This window comes from Centropristis striata, chromosome 3 (genome assembly GCF_030273125.1).
Source record: "Centropristis striata isolate RG_2023a ecotype Rhode Island chromosome 3, C.striata_1.0, whole genome shotgun sequence".
NCBI lineage: Eukaryota > Metazoa > Chordata > Actinopteri > Perciformes > Serranidae > Centropristis > Centropristis striata.
This window is the reverse complement of record NC_081519.1, coordinates 22,106,266-22,122,236: the sequence shown is the minus strand read 5'-3', so window position 1 is coordinate 22,122,236 and position 15,971 is coordinate 22,106,266. Positions and strand designations below refer to the sequence as shown.

At 47.2% G+C, this 15,971-nt stretch overlaps 1 protein-coding gene across 2 annotated transcripts in view; it reads right to left on the bottom strand.

The window, feature by feature from the left end:
* The window catches only part of pik3c2b (phosphatidylinositol-4-phosphate 3-kinase, catalytic subunit type 2 beta), a 31,784-nt gene that overhangs the window by 8,159 nt on the left and 7,654 nt on the right, over positions 1 to 15,971 (bottom strand). For both annotated transcript variants that reach the window (XM_059329134.1, XM_059329135.1), the window contains exons 15-27: positions 15,126 to 15,268; positions 14,726 to 14,914; positions 14,552 to 14,645; positions 13,943 to 14,037; positions 13,533 to 13,713; positions 13,141 to 13,248; positions 10,358 to 10,450; positions 10,141 to 10,270; positions 9,898 to 10,034; positions 7,791 to 7,960; positions 5,975 to 6,131; positions 1,850 to 1,959; positions 1,459 to 1,651 (exon numbers count right to left, since the gene is read on the bottom strand). In XM_059329134.1, the coding sequence (XP_059185117.1) occupies positions 1,459 to 1,651; positions 1,850 to 1,959; positions 5,975 to 6,131; positions 7,791 to 7,960; positions 9,898 to 10,034; positions 10,141 to 10,270; positions 10,358 to 10,450; positions 13,141 to 13,248; positions 13,533 to 13,713; positions 13,943 to 14,037; positions 14,552 to 14,645; positions 14,726 to 14,914; positions 15,126 to 15,268 (1,800 nt within the window). The remainder of the gene's footprint in view (positions 1 to 1,458; positions 1,652 to 1,849; positions 1,960 to 5,974; positions 6,132 to 7,790; positions 7,961 to 9,897; positions 10,035 to 10,140; positions 10,271 to 10,357; positions 10,451 to 13,140; positions 13,249 to 13,532; positions 13,714 to 13,942; positions 14,038 to 14,551; positions 14,646 to 14,725; positions 14,915 to 15,125; positions 15,269 to 15,971) is intronic.

The window sequence follows — 15,971 nt, the reverse complement described above, 5'->3', positions numbered from 1 at the left end:
TAGAATAGAATGCCTTTATTGTCACTATGCGCATGTACAATGAGATTAAAAGCTGACTCAAAAAAGCATCTTGAGCTGCTGCCCAAAAGCCCTGGGAGAGGGGAGATATACATGGCGCCATGACCAGGTGCTGAGAGTAGCCGACACCATCTGCACGGGGATCCAACAGAGCAAACAAAACCCCCCAGTGAAAAGGCATATCACCATCATCAAGGCTGGGGAGAAACCACAAGCAGGACACAAGGTCGCATCCGGGCTGCTAGCTGCAGCTCGCGACTGGCAGCTTAAGGTGGACCTGGGGAGGCAGCTCACGTTCCCGGAGCACATTGCTAATGTACGATTTTATTAAATGAACTATGTTAATCTAATAACTCCCACCGTATAGGGTGTTCTTAACTGGTGAAACAGTGTCTCACTCAAGCTTGGACAGCCGATTACCGTCTTTACACATGTTTATTTAGCATTAGCAGTCAACAGTTTACATGCTACGCTTCTTAGTACAAGGATAGCAACCGTGCCGTTCGCCAGGTAATCAACTGAAACGACACAAATGTAAACAAAAGCACAACATTAATGACATGGCCGTATAATGAACTGTACAATCCGCATACATGAACGTACTTAAGGGCTTCAACACAAGCTGCAATCACAGTTTTCATACGTATATCTCAACTCACCAGCTCAGCTTCACCAGTCAAAACAACGGCATCAATACAAAAGAAGATCCGGTCGGTAAAAGCATCCACCCCAAAATACACTGGGGGGACTGCCACCACGAGAGGCCGCCACAACAACCATAAATGTGGGCAAACTTCACACAGCTAGGACGACGCTCAGACCAGATGTGGTGCTATTGTCAGACTCCTCAAAGCAAGTAGTGCTCCTAGAATTGACAGTCCCTTGGGACATACTTCATCCCCATCATTTGTGCTGTTACCATCTGGCCACAGATACAGGACCCTGGCCTGGAAACGTGCTTGCTACAGCAGACGTTTTGTAACTTTTGCTGTATCAGCTTTAAACAAAGCACCCCGATAACCACCGGAGGGGTTGCTATGCTGGAGGGTAAAATGTGATAAATGTGGAGGATTAAGTGTATATTTTTGTTGTGCCATGTCTTTATGTATCCTGTGTCTATTTGTATATATATGTCGGAAGTACATGTACAGGCTGCGAAAACAAATTTCCTGAAAAGGACAATAAATAATCTATCTATCTATCTTGGGAAGACCAAATGGAAGAGGCTCATGAGCGGAAGAGGGCCAAGTACGTGGAATTGGTAGGGACATGGGGAAGCTGGGGAAGGATCACCACAGGCTGGCTCGCCCAGGTGAGGGTGTCTGATAATCAAAGACCCGAAACATCCTATAACCCTGGGTTCATCACTGACTATGTGTCCATGCTGCACCTTTCAGGTGTTTCCAAGATTTGATGAATGTGTGTGTGTGTGTAACTCACGTAGCCCTTGCTGGTCCTGATGTGTCTGCAGATGTACAGGCTCCTGATGAGTCCGTCGGTCTTGGCTGTGTGGACTCGAGGAGCGAAGGACAGCGTGGGCCGGTCCTCCGACGAGGCAAACTTCATCTGAGCCAAGTTATGGATGAAGAAGTTCAGCTTGGTGGCCACGCTGCCCAGACTGGACTCTATCAGCCTACACACACACACACACACACCGGACGGGTCACTTATTCAGACTACAAGCTAAAATTGGTGGTTTTGTGAATGTAGTCTGGTTGAAGAGATCAACACTCCTCTGACAGAAACAGTAATTTTAGGAGTTGTTTTCAGTGTATGTTTGTTTGTGTGTGTGTGTGTGTGTGTGTGTGTGTGTGTGTGTGTGTTTGTGTACCTGGTGAAGTACATGGTGGCATCTGCTTCAGACTCATGCGGTCTCAGCGCGTCATAGACATATTTCAGATCCTCCAGATCAGAGAGTTCAGGGATCCCACAGGACAACATCTACACACACACACACACACACACACACACACACACACACACACACAGGGTTACTGCAACATGTTGATTCTCAGTTAAAGTCAATTTCAATCCCCACTGCAAACTCATTTGAACACCTTGCCTTCAAACTTTCTGATCCCACTCCTCTGGTCACAGCTATCATCTACCGCCTTTGGCTCCACAAACCCCAAGGCACTCTTCTCCACAATGAACAAACTCTTCAGACCTGACGACAACACCTCCTCATCCTTCACAGCAGACAAGTGCCAATCCTTCCTTTCATTTTTTCAAAACAAAGTCAATACCATCTACAGTAACCCCACCACCTCCACCCCCACCACCACTCCCACGTTCCCGCCTGATACCCTCCCCATTTTAACTCAGCCCCTGTCTCACTTTTCCCCTCTGTCCCCTGTGCAACTGTCCACCCTCATGGCCGGCATGAAATAATCCATCTGTTCTCTGGACCCCATCCCATCCAAGCTTTTAAAGGACTCCCTCCCTGCCATCTCCCCACTAATCACTGCAATCATCAACTCCTTCCTCAGTACTGGTTCTGTCCCCCAACCCCTCAAAGTGACTGCTGTCACACCCATCCTCAAGAAACCTGGTCTTGACCCTGACAATCCATGCAACTTCCGCCCCATCTCCAACCTCTCTTTTCTGTCCAGAATACTGGAACGTGCCATCGCCTCTCAGCTCAAAACCCACCTCACCTACACAACCTGTACGAACAATTCCAGTCCGATTTTCGCTCTCAACACAGCACTGAAACAGCCCTTCTCTGTGTCACCAATGACCTCCTCTCCTTCGACTCATGACATGTCAACATCCTCATCCTCCTTGATCTCACTGCCGCCTTTGACACCATTAACCACACCATTCTCCTCTCCTGACTAGAATTAACTCTCACAGACACAGCCCTCTCCTGGATAAAATCATACCTCTAAAACAGACAGCAATTCATCCACATCAACAACTGCACCTCCTCCACTGCTCCTGTCTCCCAAGGCGTCCCCCAGGTTTCGGTGCTTGGTCCCATCCTGTTCCTCCTCTACATACTCCCACTCGGCAACATCGTACGTTGCCATGGCCTCTGATTTACTGTTACGCAGACGACATACAACTCTTCATCTCCACCAAAACCATCTTCAATGCCACCCACTCCACACTGACCAACTGCCTCAACGATATTAAAACTTGGATGCAAGAAAACTTCCTACAACTAAACTGTGACGAATCAGATATAAAAATCCAAAATCCCGCACCAAAACCACCGACAATTTCAGCATCACTATTCACAACTCCACTCTGTCCCTATCCCCCCACATTTGCAACCTTGGAGTAATTTTTTAAGCAACCTTTCTTTTGAGCACCACATATCCCATATCACCAGATCTGCCTTTTTTCACCTGAAAAACATTGCCCGTTTCCATTCATCACTCTCCTTCCCTGCCGCAGAGACACTAATCCACGCCTTTGTCACCTCCAGACTAGACTACTGCAATAGCATCCTGTACAGCATAGAGTAGTGTTCAATATAATTGCAGCCCAATGTGACTAACCAGATTAATCCAGGTTTTTAGTATATTTTTTATTCTACATGGCAAACAAGGTACCAGTAGGTGCAGTAGATTCTCAGAAAACCAACCAGACCCAGCATTCGTGATATCCACGCTCTAAAGGCTGTGCAATTGGGCAATTAGTTGAAAGGGGTGTGTTCAAATAAATAGCAGTGTGTGCCGTTGACTTTACAAACACAAAACTATTTTGTACAAACTTTTTTGTTTCTAGGATTTAGCAATCCTGTGATCACTAAACTAATATTTAGTTGTATGACCACAGTTTTTTTTTTTTTTTATAACTTTCTTTTTATTGTTTCTCCCTTAAAGCAGTGTAGAACATTATACATACAAGTAAAATAAAAAAAAATAAAAAACTAACATCAAAAAAGGAACATGTTGGATCATTATATTTCTACAGTTAGATCCTGTATTAATGTCACTGTGATAGTCCTTGCCCTGTCGTTTTTATGTATTCTGTCCATTTCTCCCATTTCCGGCAGCATTGATCCTCTTGAATCCTTATTTTATGAGTCATTTGTTCCATAATGTGTATTTCGTCCATTATTTTCATCCAATCTTCTTGTGTTGGTGGGTCTGTCTTGTACCACCTTCTTGTGATTGCCTTTTTGCAGGCTACTAGCATAATTTTCATTATGTACCTGTCGTCTTTTAATACAACATTACCCGTCATGATACCAAGATACAACAATGTACAAGACATAGGTACAACATAACCCAAAACTCTGCCTATAGCTAAATGAACATCTTCCCAGAATTTCGCGATCTTAGGGCAGAGCCAAAACACATGCGAATGGCCCACATTTATATCTCCACAGCTTGTCCAACATGGCTGTGTTAATGAAGTATGTTTGTTCCTAATTTTGGGTGTTATAAAGAATCTAATTAAGTTTTTCCAGCAATATAATCTCCAAACCCGTGATGATGTCGTTGACTGCTGTGTTTTCCAGATATGTAACCATTCGTCGTCAGAGATGTTCACATCCAGCTCGACCACAGTTTTTTAAAACTGCTTCTGAATGCATCTGTGTGGCATGTAGTCAACCAACTTGTGGCACCTTTCAGCTGTTATTCCACTCCAAGATTCTTTAACAACATTCCACAATTCATTTACATTTCTTGGTTTTGCTTCAGAAACAGCATTTTTGATGTCACTCCACAAGTTCTCAATTGGATTAAGGTCCGGGGACTGGGCTGGCCACTCCATAACATCAATGTTGTTGGTTTGGAACCAAGATTTTTCTTGTTTCAAGGGCATGTCCTCTTCAGCTTTCCAACATGACCTCTTCAAGTATTTTGACATATGCAAACTGATCCATGATCCCTGGTATGTGATAAATAGGCCCAACACCATAGTAGGAGAAACATGCCCATATGCTTGCACCACCATGCTTCACTGTCTTCACTGTGTACTGTTGCTTGAATTTTTGGGGCTCGTCTCACAAACTGTCTGCGGCCCTTGGACCCAAAAAGAACAATTTTACTCTCATCAGTCCACAAAATGTTCCTCCATTTCTCTTTAGGCCAGTTGATGTGTTCTTTGGCAAATTGTAACGTCTTCTGCACATGCCTTTTTTTTAACACAGGGACTTTGCGGGGGATTCTTGTAAATAGATTTATTCACAAAATTGATGACCTCACTGATTGAATGCCACACTGCTATATTTTTGAACACACCCCTTTCAACTAATTGCCCCATTGCACAGCCTTAAGAGCGTGCATATCACGAATGCTGGGTCTTGTTGGTTTTCTGAGAATCTACTGCACCTACTGGTACCTTGTTTGCCATGTAGCAATAAAAATATACTAAAAACCTGGATTAATCTGGTTAGTCACATTGAACTGCTATTATTTTGAATACTACTGTATATACCAATCTACTCAACAAACTCCTGTACATCCAGAACTCTGCTGCTTGCCTCCTCACCCGCACCCCCTCCCGTGACCACATAATCCCTGACCTCCAGAACCTCCACTGGTTACCAGTCCAACAACGCATCCACTTCAAAATACTCCTCCTCACCCACAAAGCCCTCCATCACCAGGCCCTCTCCTATCTCACTGACCTCCTCGATCACGACATCCCTTCCTGCAGCCTCCGTTCCTCTGAAGCCAATCTCCTTGCCTCTCCCATCAGGACCAAGCACTGAACCTGGGGCAACAGAGCCTTCTCAATAGCCGCCCCCTCCCTCTGGAACTCTCGCCCTAAAAACATGTCACCCACCTTCAAAAAACTTGTCAAAACCCACCTGTTCAAAACTGCTTTTCACTTTGTTTTAACTGTAAAGCATCTTTGAGTACCATGTAAAGCACTCTATAAATAGAATGTATTATTATTATTATTAAAGTCCTGCACTGTGAAGTGTTTCTGTTATTCTGTCCACCCCTCCTCTGTGTGTGTGTGTGTGTGTGTGTGTGTGTGTGTTACCCACCAGGCCCAGCAGGTTGAGGAACAGGTGTGTGTGTTTTCTGATCAGGTTGTAGGCCTCGCAGCACAGATCCACAAAGTCGTGGAATCGACTCGACGGTTTGTCTCCTCCGTTGATGACGTATGCCATGTCAGAGGTGAACACGAAGGGGGCGCGGTCCCTGAAGGTCACATGACACACAGGTACAGGGTATATACAGAAATACTGAAGTTAAATTTAATACCTTTTTTAATACCTTCAGAATATATTTTAATACCAACACGACATTGATCTGCAACTGTAGCAGAAACCTTTTTAATTTCAGTGTGAGAGGAAACTAGTTATAAAGTAACTGATTACTGTAACTTTTTTTTTTCACAATTATTGTCTATTTAACCCTAACAAGACTAAATGTTATCTCATTGTTATATGTAGGGAGAGCACACAGCACTTCTCCACCGCAACACTCTGTCATTCTTTCTCAATGAAGGGGCACAAAAGGACGAAGGGTTAAAAAAGTTAAAAACAGACAGGTTTAATGAAAAGACTTGTGTAAAAAGTCAAAAGTAAAGTGACAAGTAAAGGAGAAACAAATTCCACTAGGAGTTAAAGAGGTAACTAATTCCAACTGTAACCACAGGACCCAGAGGGTCATCAAGGATTGTTTCAGCAGCAGGTAAAGGGTTTACTGTCCCCGAGCTGGTGTGATTCTGTAAATAATAATCAGCCATTTATAAAGTATAAAAAAGACACTTTACTGCAAAAGAAGCTCTAGAACTAGTGTTTCCACAAAATGTTTTGCCCTAAAAGACTAAATGTGGTTCCTCTCACATTTTAATGAACTATTCCACCTTAATCATTGCATATTTTAATTAAGCATTGTAAAGGTGAATAAGGTTCTTCTGTTTTATTCAAGGAAAAACCTATTTATTCTCCTTGGCATTCAGTCCCAGCAAGGCAAGAATCCTTGGCTTTTTACTTTTCATTCTTTTATTTCCTTTTTAACTCTAACTCTGTTTAGATTGAGTTTTAATGTTTTTATTGGTTTTAGTATTATATTGTTTTCATTGTTTTTATTTATTACTATGTTGGTGTATGATTTTTATTGTATTTTAATAACTGTACAGCATTTTGGTCAACTGAGGTTGTTTTTAAATGTGCTCTATAAATAAACTTGACTTGAAGGCATCTTATTTTGACAGTCTTCTTGTAAATTCTGTGGACTCAGTTAACACATGCATGTGTTCTTATTTTGAAAGCTACATGGGTTTGCTTTTATTTTGAAGGCGGGTCTAACATGCTTATCATAACACTTAGTAAATACAACCACCAGGAAAACAAGGTGAGGCTGACTGACCGCAGTGTGCTTTGCTCTCTTCCATCCGCTCTAACAGGCAGTCTGACCTATACCGTCTATCGTGAAAACTTACTCAGAAACTCCAGTGATTAACAGAGAGCTTGTGCTGTTGCAGTTGTTATAACATCTTGTGTTTGACGTCCTGGCAGTTAAAACAATAAAACAATCCCCTATTCTGAATATAGCAGCGTCGGGGCGTTGCTAAATAAGTTTAGCGGAAACTCTGTTGGTCTTTTTGGCAGTGTTGCTGCTGGCACTTAGTGGCAGATGGTTCGAAAATGTAATACCTCATCAGATGACGTTTATTACTTATTTTTGGCTAATTTCTTTTACTACCTTTTAAAACCCCACGGCAACCCTATGGTAAATAACAGCAAACCTGCAGCGGCTCGAGATGATTTAAAAACAAATTAAACTGATCAGGTTGTGATCGCCTCCTCTGATTGGACATTGCAGATGATGTCACGTGACGTGGCGACTCACCTCTTGATGTTGCCGAACATCTGGGCGTGTCCCAGGAACTTGCCGAAGTCAATGTGGAACATGTGTCCGCTGGTCTTCAGCATGATGTTGTCGTTGTGACGATCACAGATCCCCAAAACATACGTAGCTACACAGCAGCCAGCACAGGAGAAGATGAAGTTCTCCACCGCCTAGAGAGATACACAATCAATCAATAATCAATTATCAATACACAGCAGCCAGCACAGGAGAAGATGAAGTTCTCCACCACCTAGAGAGATACACAATCAATCAATACACAATACACAGCAGCCAGCACAGGAGAAGATGAAGTTCTTCACCGCCTACAGACACACACAATCAATACACAATCAATAATCAATACACACACACAATCAATAATCAATACACAGCAGCCAGCACAGGAAGAGATGAAGTTCTCCACTGCCTACAGACACACAGACACATAGAGACACACTGAGAGACACACAGACACACACACACACAGCTGTGCTGCTGTCTGTAGACAGAGACAAGGCTTTAATGTGATGCTGCTGAGACCAGGAGCCAGAGAGAGAGATGAGGAGCGGAGTGACATGTGTACTCTTTGGCTGGTTGAAGACTGGTTGAAGATCATCTGCAGAGGCTTGGTGGTGCAGCAGGAAGACCTGCCAGTAGAGAGTTGCAGTAGTCTAAACGTGATAACATGAGGGCCTGAACCAGGAGTTGTCAAGTCAAGTCAAGTCAAATTTATTTCTATAGCTCATTTACAGACGGCTGAGCCACCAAAGTGCTTCACATAAAAGTGCATAAAGTACAATAAAATACAGAATTGACAAAGGTGAAAGAAACAAAAAGGGATAATTTTAAAGGCACTGAGGGATTACTAGGGGACACTATTCCCTAGTTCTTGCCGGAGGAAAACTTTAATCGGAGGCAAGAGAAAAGAGGCAGGTCTTCAAATGTGACTTAAAAACATTCAGGGACTGTGCTGCACGGATGTAGAGGGGGGGTAGGTCCAGAGTCTGGGGCTTGTTTTTAACCTGGACCTGGGCACCTCCAACAGCAGCCAGTCAACTGACCGTAGTGCTCTGGAGGGGGTGTGGTGGTGCAGAAGATCAGACAGGTATGTAGGGGCCAGACCATGGAGGGATTATAAACAGTCAGTAAGAGTTTGTAGTCAATGCAGTGACGGATGGGGAGCCAGTGGAGCGATGCGAGGATCGGGGTGATGTGATCGCGTTTTTTAGTGCAGGTGAGGAGTCGGGCGGCTGAGTTCTGGACCAACTGCAGGCAGTGATGCTGCGATTGATCCATGCCGGTGTAGACATTGTTACAGTTGTCCAGTTGAGATGTGATGAAGGCATGAATACCTCGAGATCACTCCGAGGCAGGTAGGCTTTAGTCTGATAGTGTTCTCAGGTGGAACAACCTTCTCCTCACTACTACACTAACCTGCTGCTCCAACTTGAAGGGACTGTCAAAAATCACGCTGAGATGTCTGACAGAAGGCCAGCTGTTGGAGGCGAGAGGGCCGAGGGCCATCCTGATGTTGTACAGTGAGAATCAACAAGATCTGGCAGTTGAGGACACATGAACCTTGAAGATCAGTTCATCATTAGTCATGACACCCAGGTTCCCTGCAGAGCTGGTGGGACGAGTTGCATGAAGCAAGCTGAAGATTGATAGGCTGATATAAGGTGGGACGGGCTGGGATGACGAGGACCTCCGTCTTTGAGAGGTTGAGCTGACGGTGATGTTCTGTCATCATGTGGAGATATCAGCAAGACAAGCAGAGATACGAGCCGAGACCGTGGGGTCGTTTGGTGGGAAGGACAGAAACAGCTGGGTATCGTCGGCGTAAGAATGGTACGAGAAGCCATGATGGAGGATGATTGTGCCAAGTGATTGAGAAGAGAAGGGGGCCTAGCACTGATCCTTGAGGCACCCCAGTGAAAAGGTTTTGTAGTTTGGACACTTCTCCCTTCCAGGACAAAGATCTCCCTTAGAGGTAGGACTCGAACCATCGGAGGGCCAAAACCTGAAATACCAAGTTCTGTGAGTGTAGAGAGGAGTGTGTGTGTGTGTGTGTGTGTGTGTGTGTGTGTGTGTGTGTGTGTTTGTGTACCTTGTCGTACTGCTCATCACTCTGGTTGTGTTTCTGCAGCCAGTCAGCCAGAGGTCGATCCTTGAAGGATCCAGTGACTCCGTGTTCCACCTGGATCTTCCTCAGCGTGTCGGCCTGAGGGATCATCTCCACCATCCCTAGACACAGAGACACAGTTACAGACACACTGTCAAAGACACACTGTCTGACCCCTGAGGACAGGTCCTGTCCCCCTCTTGTCTCCAGTCCCCCTGCTGTCCTCACCTCGTCCTCTGCCGGTGGAGAAACATTTGAAGATGACCATCCTCATGTCCAGACCCTCCTGGATCCAGATCTTGTTCATTATGCGGATCACCTGCAGAGTCAGCATGTCCTGCCGCAGGTCGTCTCCTGACTGGACAGAGACAGAGACATCATCTGGGGTCAAAGGTCACAGAGTGAATCCAGTTCTGAATCAGGGACAGGTGGACAGACATCTCACCTTGAAGATGACGTTGACGTTGTCCCCCAGAGGGTCCAGGTTCTGGAAGGACAGCTTGAGAGGGACAGCGTTGGAGTTGAAGAAGGAACACGACTGAAAGACACAAGGACAAAACAGTTCGAGAGAAAAAAATAAAAAAAAATAAGCGTACCTCACCCAACACGTGTAATCCGAGGGGCGGGCTCTGGGGACGTTGAACGTCACCTCGCTGGCGGGGAAGGAGCCTGAGCTTGTGAGGGAGGTGGATCGTTACCAGCTAAAAATAGCTGGGCTCACCTCCATGCATAGCGTGGGTTCTGGAACCAAACTCCTGGAGAGAGGCTGTACATCAGGGTGAGAGGCGCCGGGGGTGTGTGGGGATACTCACAAGCCCCCGGCTTAGTGCGATGTGTTGGAGTTCTCCCCGAGGAACGTGTTGCGGCTGCAGTCTCTGACTGTTGTCTGTGCTTATGCACCAAACAGCAGTTCAGAGTACCCGGCCTTCTTAGAGTCTCTGGGTTGTGTCCTGGAAGGGGTACCACCTGGGGACCCTATTGTTCTTCTGGGAGACTTCAACACTCAAGTGGGTAACGATGATGGTACCTGTAGGGGGGTGATTGGGAGGAAAAAACCAGAGTGGTGTTTTGTTATTAGACTTCTGTGCTCGATAACGAACACCATGTTCAAACACAGAGCTGCTCATAAGTGTACTTGGTACCAGAGCACTCTGGGCCAAAGATCAATGATCGATTTCATTATCGTATCGTCAGATCTGTAGCCGCATGTTCTGGACACAGGAGCAGAGCTGTCAACTGATCACCACCTGGTGGTGAGTTGGATCAGGTGGCGGGGGAGGCTGCTGGACAGACCTGGCGAACCCAAATGTGTAGTGAAGGTGAACTGGGAACGTCTAGCGGAGGCCCCTGTCTGCTGGGTCTTCAACTCGCACCTCGCAAGAATTTCTCCAGGATCCTGAGTGAGACTGGGGACATGGAGTCCGAATGGGCCATGTTCAAAGCCTCAATTGTTTACGTGGCTGGTAGGAGCTGTGGTCTGAAGGTCGTCAGTGCCTGTCATGGCGGCAACCCAAGAACGAGAAGAAAGGGAGGCCGTCAAGCTGAAGAAGGGGGTCTTTTGGGCTTGGCTGGCCGTGGGGTCTCCAGAAGCAGCAGACAGGTACCGTTCGGCCAGAAGGGCTGCAGCTGCATCAGCCGCTGAAGCAAAAACGTGGGTATGGGAGAAAATTCAGGGAGGCTATGGAGGAGGACTTTCGGTCGGCCTCAAAGAGGCTCTGGAAAACCGTCGGGCAACTCAGGAAGGGGAAGCAAGACTTGGCTCAAGCTGTGTTCAGTGGGGGAGGAGACCTGCTGACCCGACCTGTGGATGTCGTCAGACGGTGGAAAGAGCACTTTGAGGAAATCCTTAATCCATCCAAAATGTCCTCTGTGGAGGAGGCAGAGTCTGAAGACTCAGAGGAAGACTCATCAATATCCCTGGCAGAAGTCGCCGAGGTAGTTAAAAAGCTGCCCGGCGGCAAGGCGCCAGGGTTGGATGAGATTCGCCCTGAGATGCTGAAGGCTCTGGACACTTTTGGGCTATCATGGTTGACACATCTCTTCAGTGTTGCGTGGAGGTCTGGGACAGTGCCAGTGGAGTGGCAGACCAGGGTGGTGGTCCCCATTTTCAAAAAGGGGGACCGGCGGGTGTGTTCCAATTATCGTGGAATCACACTGCTCAGCCTCCCCGGGAAAGTCTACTCCAGGGTGCTGGAAAGGAGGCTCCGGCCGATTGTTGAACCTTAGATTCATGAAGGACAATGCGGCTTCCGTCCTGGCCGTGGAACAGCGGACCAGCTCTTTACCCTTGCGAGACTTCTGGAGGGGGTCATGGGAGTTTTCTCATCCAGTCTCCATGTGTTTTGTGGACTTGGAGAAGGCTTATGACCGTGTCCCTCTGGGGTCTTGTGGGGGGTACTGCGGGAATATTGGGTACCGGGCTCGTTGCTATGAGCTATCCAGTCCCTATATAAACAAAGTAAGAGCTGTGTCTGCATACTCGGCACAACGTAAAAAACACGTTGGGTGTTGGCCTTCGCCAGGGCTGTCCCAGGATCTCTGACAAGATCTTAAGGCGCAGCCGGGGGAGGAAGGGATCCGGTTTGGTGACCTTAGAATTGCATCTCTGCTTTTTGCGGATGATGTGGTTCTTTTGGCTTCATCAGACCGGGATTCATTGGGTCGTTTGGCAGCCGAGTGTGAATCGGTTGGGTGAATCAGTCTGAGGCCATGGTTCTCTGCTGGAAAACGGTGGACTGCCCCCTCTGAGTGGAGAGAGGTACTGCCTCAAGCGAAGGAGTTCAAGTATCTCAGGGTCTTGTTCAGCAATGAGGGTAGAACGGAGTGTGAGATGGACAGGTGGTTTGGTGCAGCATCAGCAGAGATGCGGGCATTGTACCAGACCGTTGTGGTGAAAAAGGAGCTGAGCCTGAAGGCAAAGCTCTTGATTTACCGGTCCATCTATGTTCCAACCCTTACCTATGGTCATGAGCTTTGGGTAGTGACCGAAAGAACGAGATCGCGGATACAAGCGGCCGAAATGAGTTTCCTCCATAGAGTGGTTGGGCTCAGACTTAGAGATAGGGAGAGTACTCAGACAGAGTAAAGCCGCTGCTGCTTCACGTCGAAAGGAGCCAGCTGAGGTGGTTTGGGCATCTGGTAAGGATCCTCCCAGGCCCCTCCGGTTAGAGGTGTTCCGGGCACGTCCAACTGGACGTGATGGATCGATGGGTGTGTGTGTGTGTGTACCTGGATGTTGATTCCTGTCACTAACAGTGCTGGGTTCAGAGGAAGTCTGCAGCTGCTGTTCACTGAGAAGAACTGCTTCATCTCCTCCAGCCCGTCTCTGAGAACACACTGAGAGACACACACACACACACACGCACACACACACACACACACAACACACACACACACACACACACACACAGGCACAGACACACGCGCACGCACAGGCACAGACAGAGAGAGACACACACACAAACACACACACACAAACACACAGACAGGCACAGACACAGACAGAGACACACACACACAGGCACAGACACACACAAACACACAGGCACACACACTACGTTTCAGAGACTAATAATCAATAATAACTTGAGACAATAATTACTAGTTGTGTCCGTCCTCACCTGTCTGCTGGACGGCGAGGCGTCCCGCACCTTGTGAGACACCTTGGCAAGGATGGAGACGAGCCAGCACTGCCGGTCGAACTCCTCACGCAGACCGCGACCCACGCAGCACAGCAGAGCGGCCAGCAGGTGCTGGTAGCGAGCACTGAACTGACTGTCCTGCAGGTTGTCCTTCAGCAGCCTGAGAGACAGACAGGTTACTGAGGACAGACAGATCACTGAGAGGGGGAAGACAGGTTACTGAGAGACAGACAGGTTACTGAGGACAGACAGGTTACTGAGAGACAGACAGGTCACTGAGAGACAGACAGGTTACTGAGAGACAGACATGTTGCTGAGGACAGACAGATTACTGAGAGATAGACAAGTTACTGAGGGGCAGACAGGTTACTGAGAGACAAACAGGTTACCAGAAGAGGTAGTGGGCGATGCGAACGTCTCCGATGGCTCTACGGAGGAGGAACCGAACCAGAGAACTGTCCAGGTAACACTCATACTTCAGAGCCTGAGACAGAGAGGCAGAAAGAGAGACAGACAGGCAGAGAGACAGACAGACAGACAGTTTGAGTTATACATACACAGAGTAGTGATTATCAACTATAACGCAGAAGAAATCAGACAATAAAAGCCTGGTTCTCCCTACAGCTGTTAAAATAAAAGCCTGGTTCTCCCTGCAGCTGTCAAAATAAAATTTCTGGTTCTCTCTGCAGCTGTCAAAATAAAAGCCTGGTTCTTTTTACAGCTGTCAAAATAAAAGTCTGATTCTCTCTACAGCCTTCAGAATAAAAGTCTGGTTCTCTCTGCAGCTATCAAAATAAAAGCCTGGTTCTTGGTGCAGCTGTCAAAATAAAAGTTTGGTTCACCCTGCAGCTGTCAAAATAAAAGCCTGGTGCTCTGTACAGTTGTCAAAATAAAAGTCTGGTTCTCCCTACAGCCATCAAAATGAAAGCCTGGTTCTCCCTGCTGCTGTCAAAATAAAAGCCTGGTTCTCCCTGCAGCTGTCAGAATAAAAGCTTCACCTGGACCAGCTGCGGCAGGTAGTCCAGCAGCTCTGGGTCTGAGATGGAGTCCATCCACTGGACCGCCGTCCTCCGCAGCTCCTGGTCCGGGAACCTGCAACACACACACGATGATGTCACTCAGGTGGTCGCAATGATGTCACTCAGGTGAGCATGCAGCGGCGTGGGACGTACGAGGCGTGCAGCAGACCCAGGGCGTCCAGGTGTCCCGGGCAGGCCCACTGTCTCAGCAGGGCGTAGATGTCCGGCAGGCAGGCCCACTCCCAGCAGGGGGCGCTGGCCAGGACCAGGGGCAGTGCCGCACTCTCAGACTGACAGAACGCCTTCTTCTCCCACAAGAGACGCCTGTCCTCCACCGTCAGCCTGGAGACAGGCACAGACAGAGAGACGGTGAGGAGGACAGAAACCCATCATGTGTGTGCCTGTGTGTGTCTTTGTGTGTGTGTGTCTTTGTGTGTGTGTGTGTGTGTCTGTCTGTCTGTCTGTCTGTCTGTCTGTCTGTCTGTCTGTCTGTCTGTCTGTCTGTGTGTGTGTGTGTGTGTGTGTGTGTGTGTGTGTGTGTGTGTGTGTGTACCAGAAGACAGCCTTCTTGTGGAGGACGTCCTGCAGCTGAATCTGGCTGATGGTGTCCAGTCTGGAGAAGTCATACTGAGGACAGAAGTCTGCTGGAGGAGGAGTACTGAACCGGACCTCGAAGGACGAGGTGGGGAAGTCCACCTGAGGGACAAACAGAAGGAAAGACAGACAGGAGGAGAGACAGACAGACAGGAGAGACAGACAGGAGGAGAGACAGTATCATACACAGACAATATTATATTATACGTTTTAATCAAAGTACGCTGTTCTTCTGAAAAATGTCTTGAACGACCCATTTTCCTCAGGCTTTCAAAGAGAAATGCATGTTCAACAAGTGCTGGCTTCATCCTTAAATAGAGGCCACCTGATTCACACCTGTTTTTTCACAAAATTGATGACCTCACTTATTGAATGCCACACTGCTATATTTTTGAACACACCCCTTTCAACTAATTGCCCCATTGCACAGCATTCGTGATATGCACGCTCTTAAGATACGCACGCTCTTAAGAGCGTGCATATCACGAATGCTGGGTCTTGTTGGTTTTCTGAGAATCTACTGCACCTACTGGTACCTTGTTTGCCATGTAGCAATAAAAATATACTAAAAACCTGGATTAATCTGGTTAGTCACATTAGACTGCTATTATTTTGAACACTACTTTACCTGGACCTGAACCTGAACCTGGACCTAGACCTAAACCTGAACCTGAACCTGAACCTGAACCTGAATCTGAACCTGAACCTGAACCTGGGCCTGGACCGGCACCTGGATCTGGGCCTGGGCCTGGACCTGGACCTGGGCCTGGGCCTGGACCTGAACCTAGATCTGGACCTGAACCTA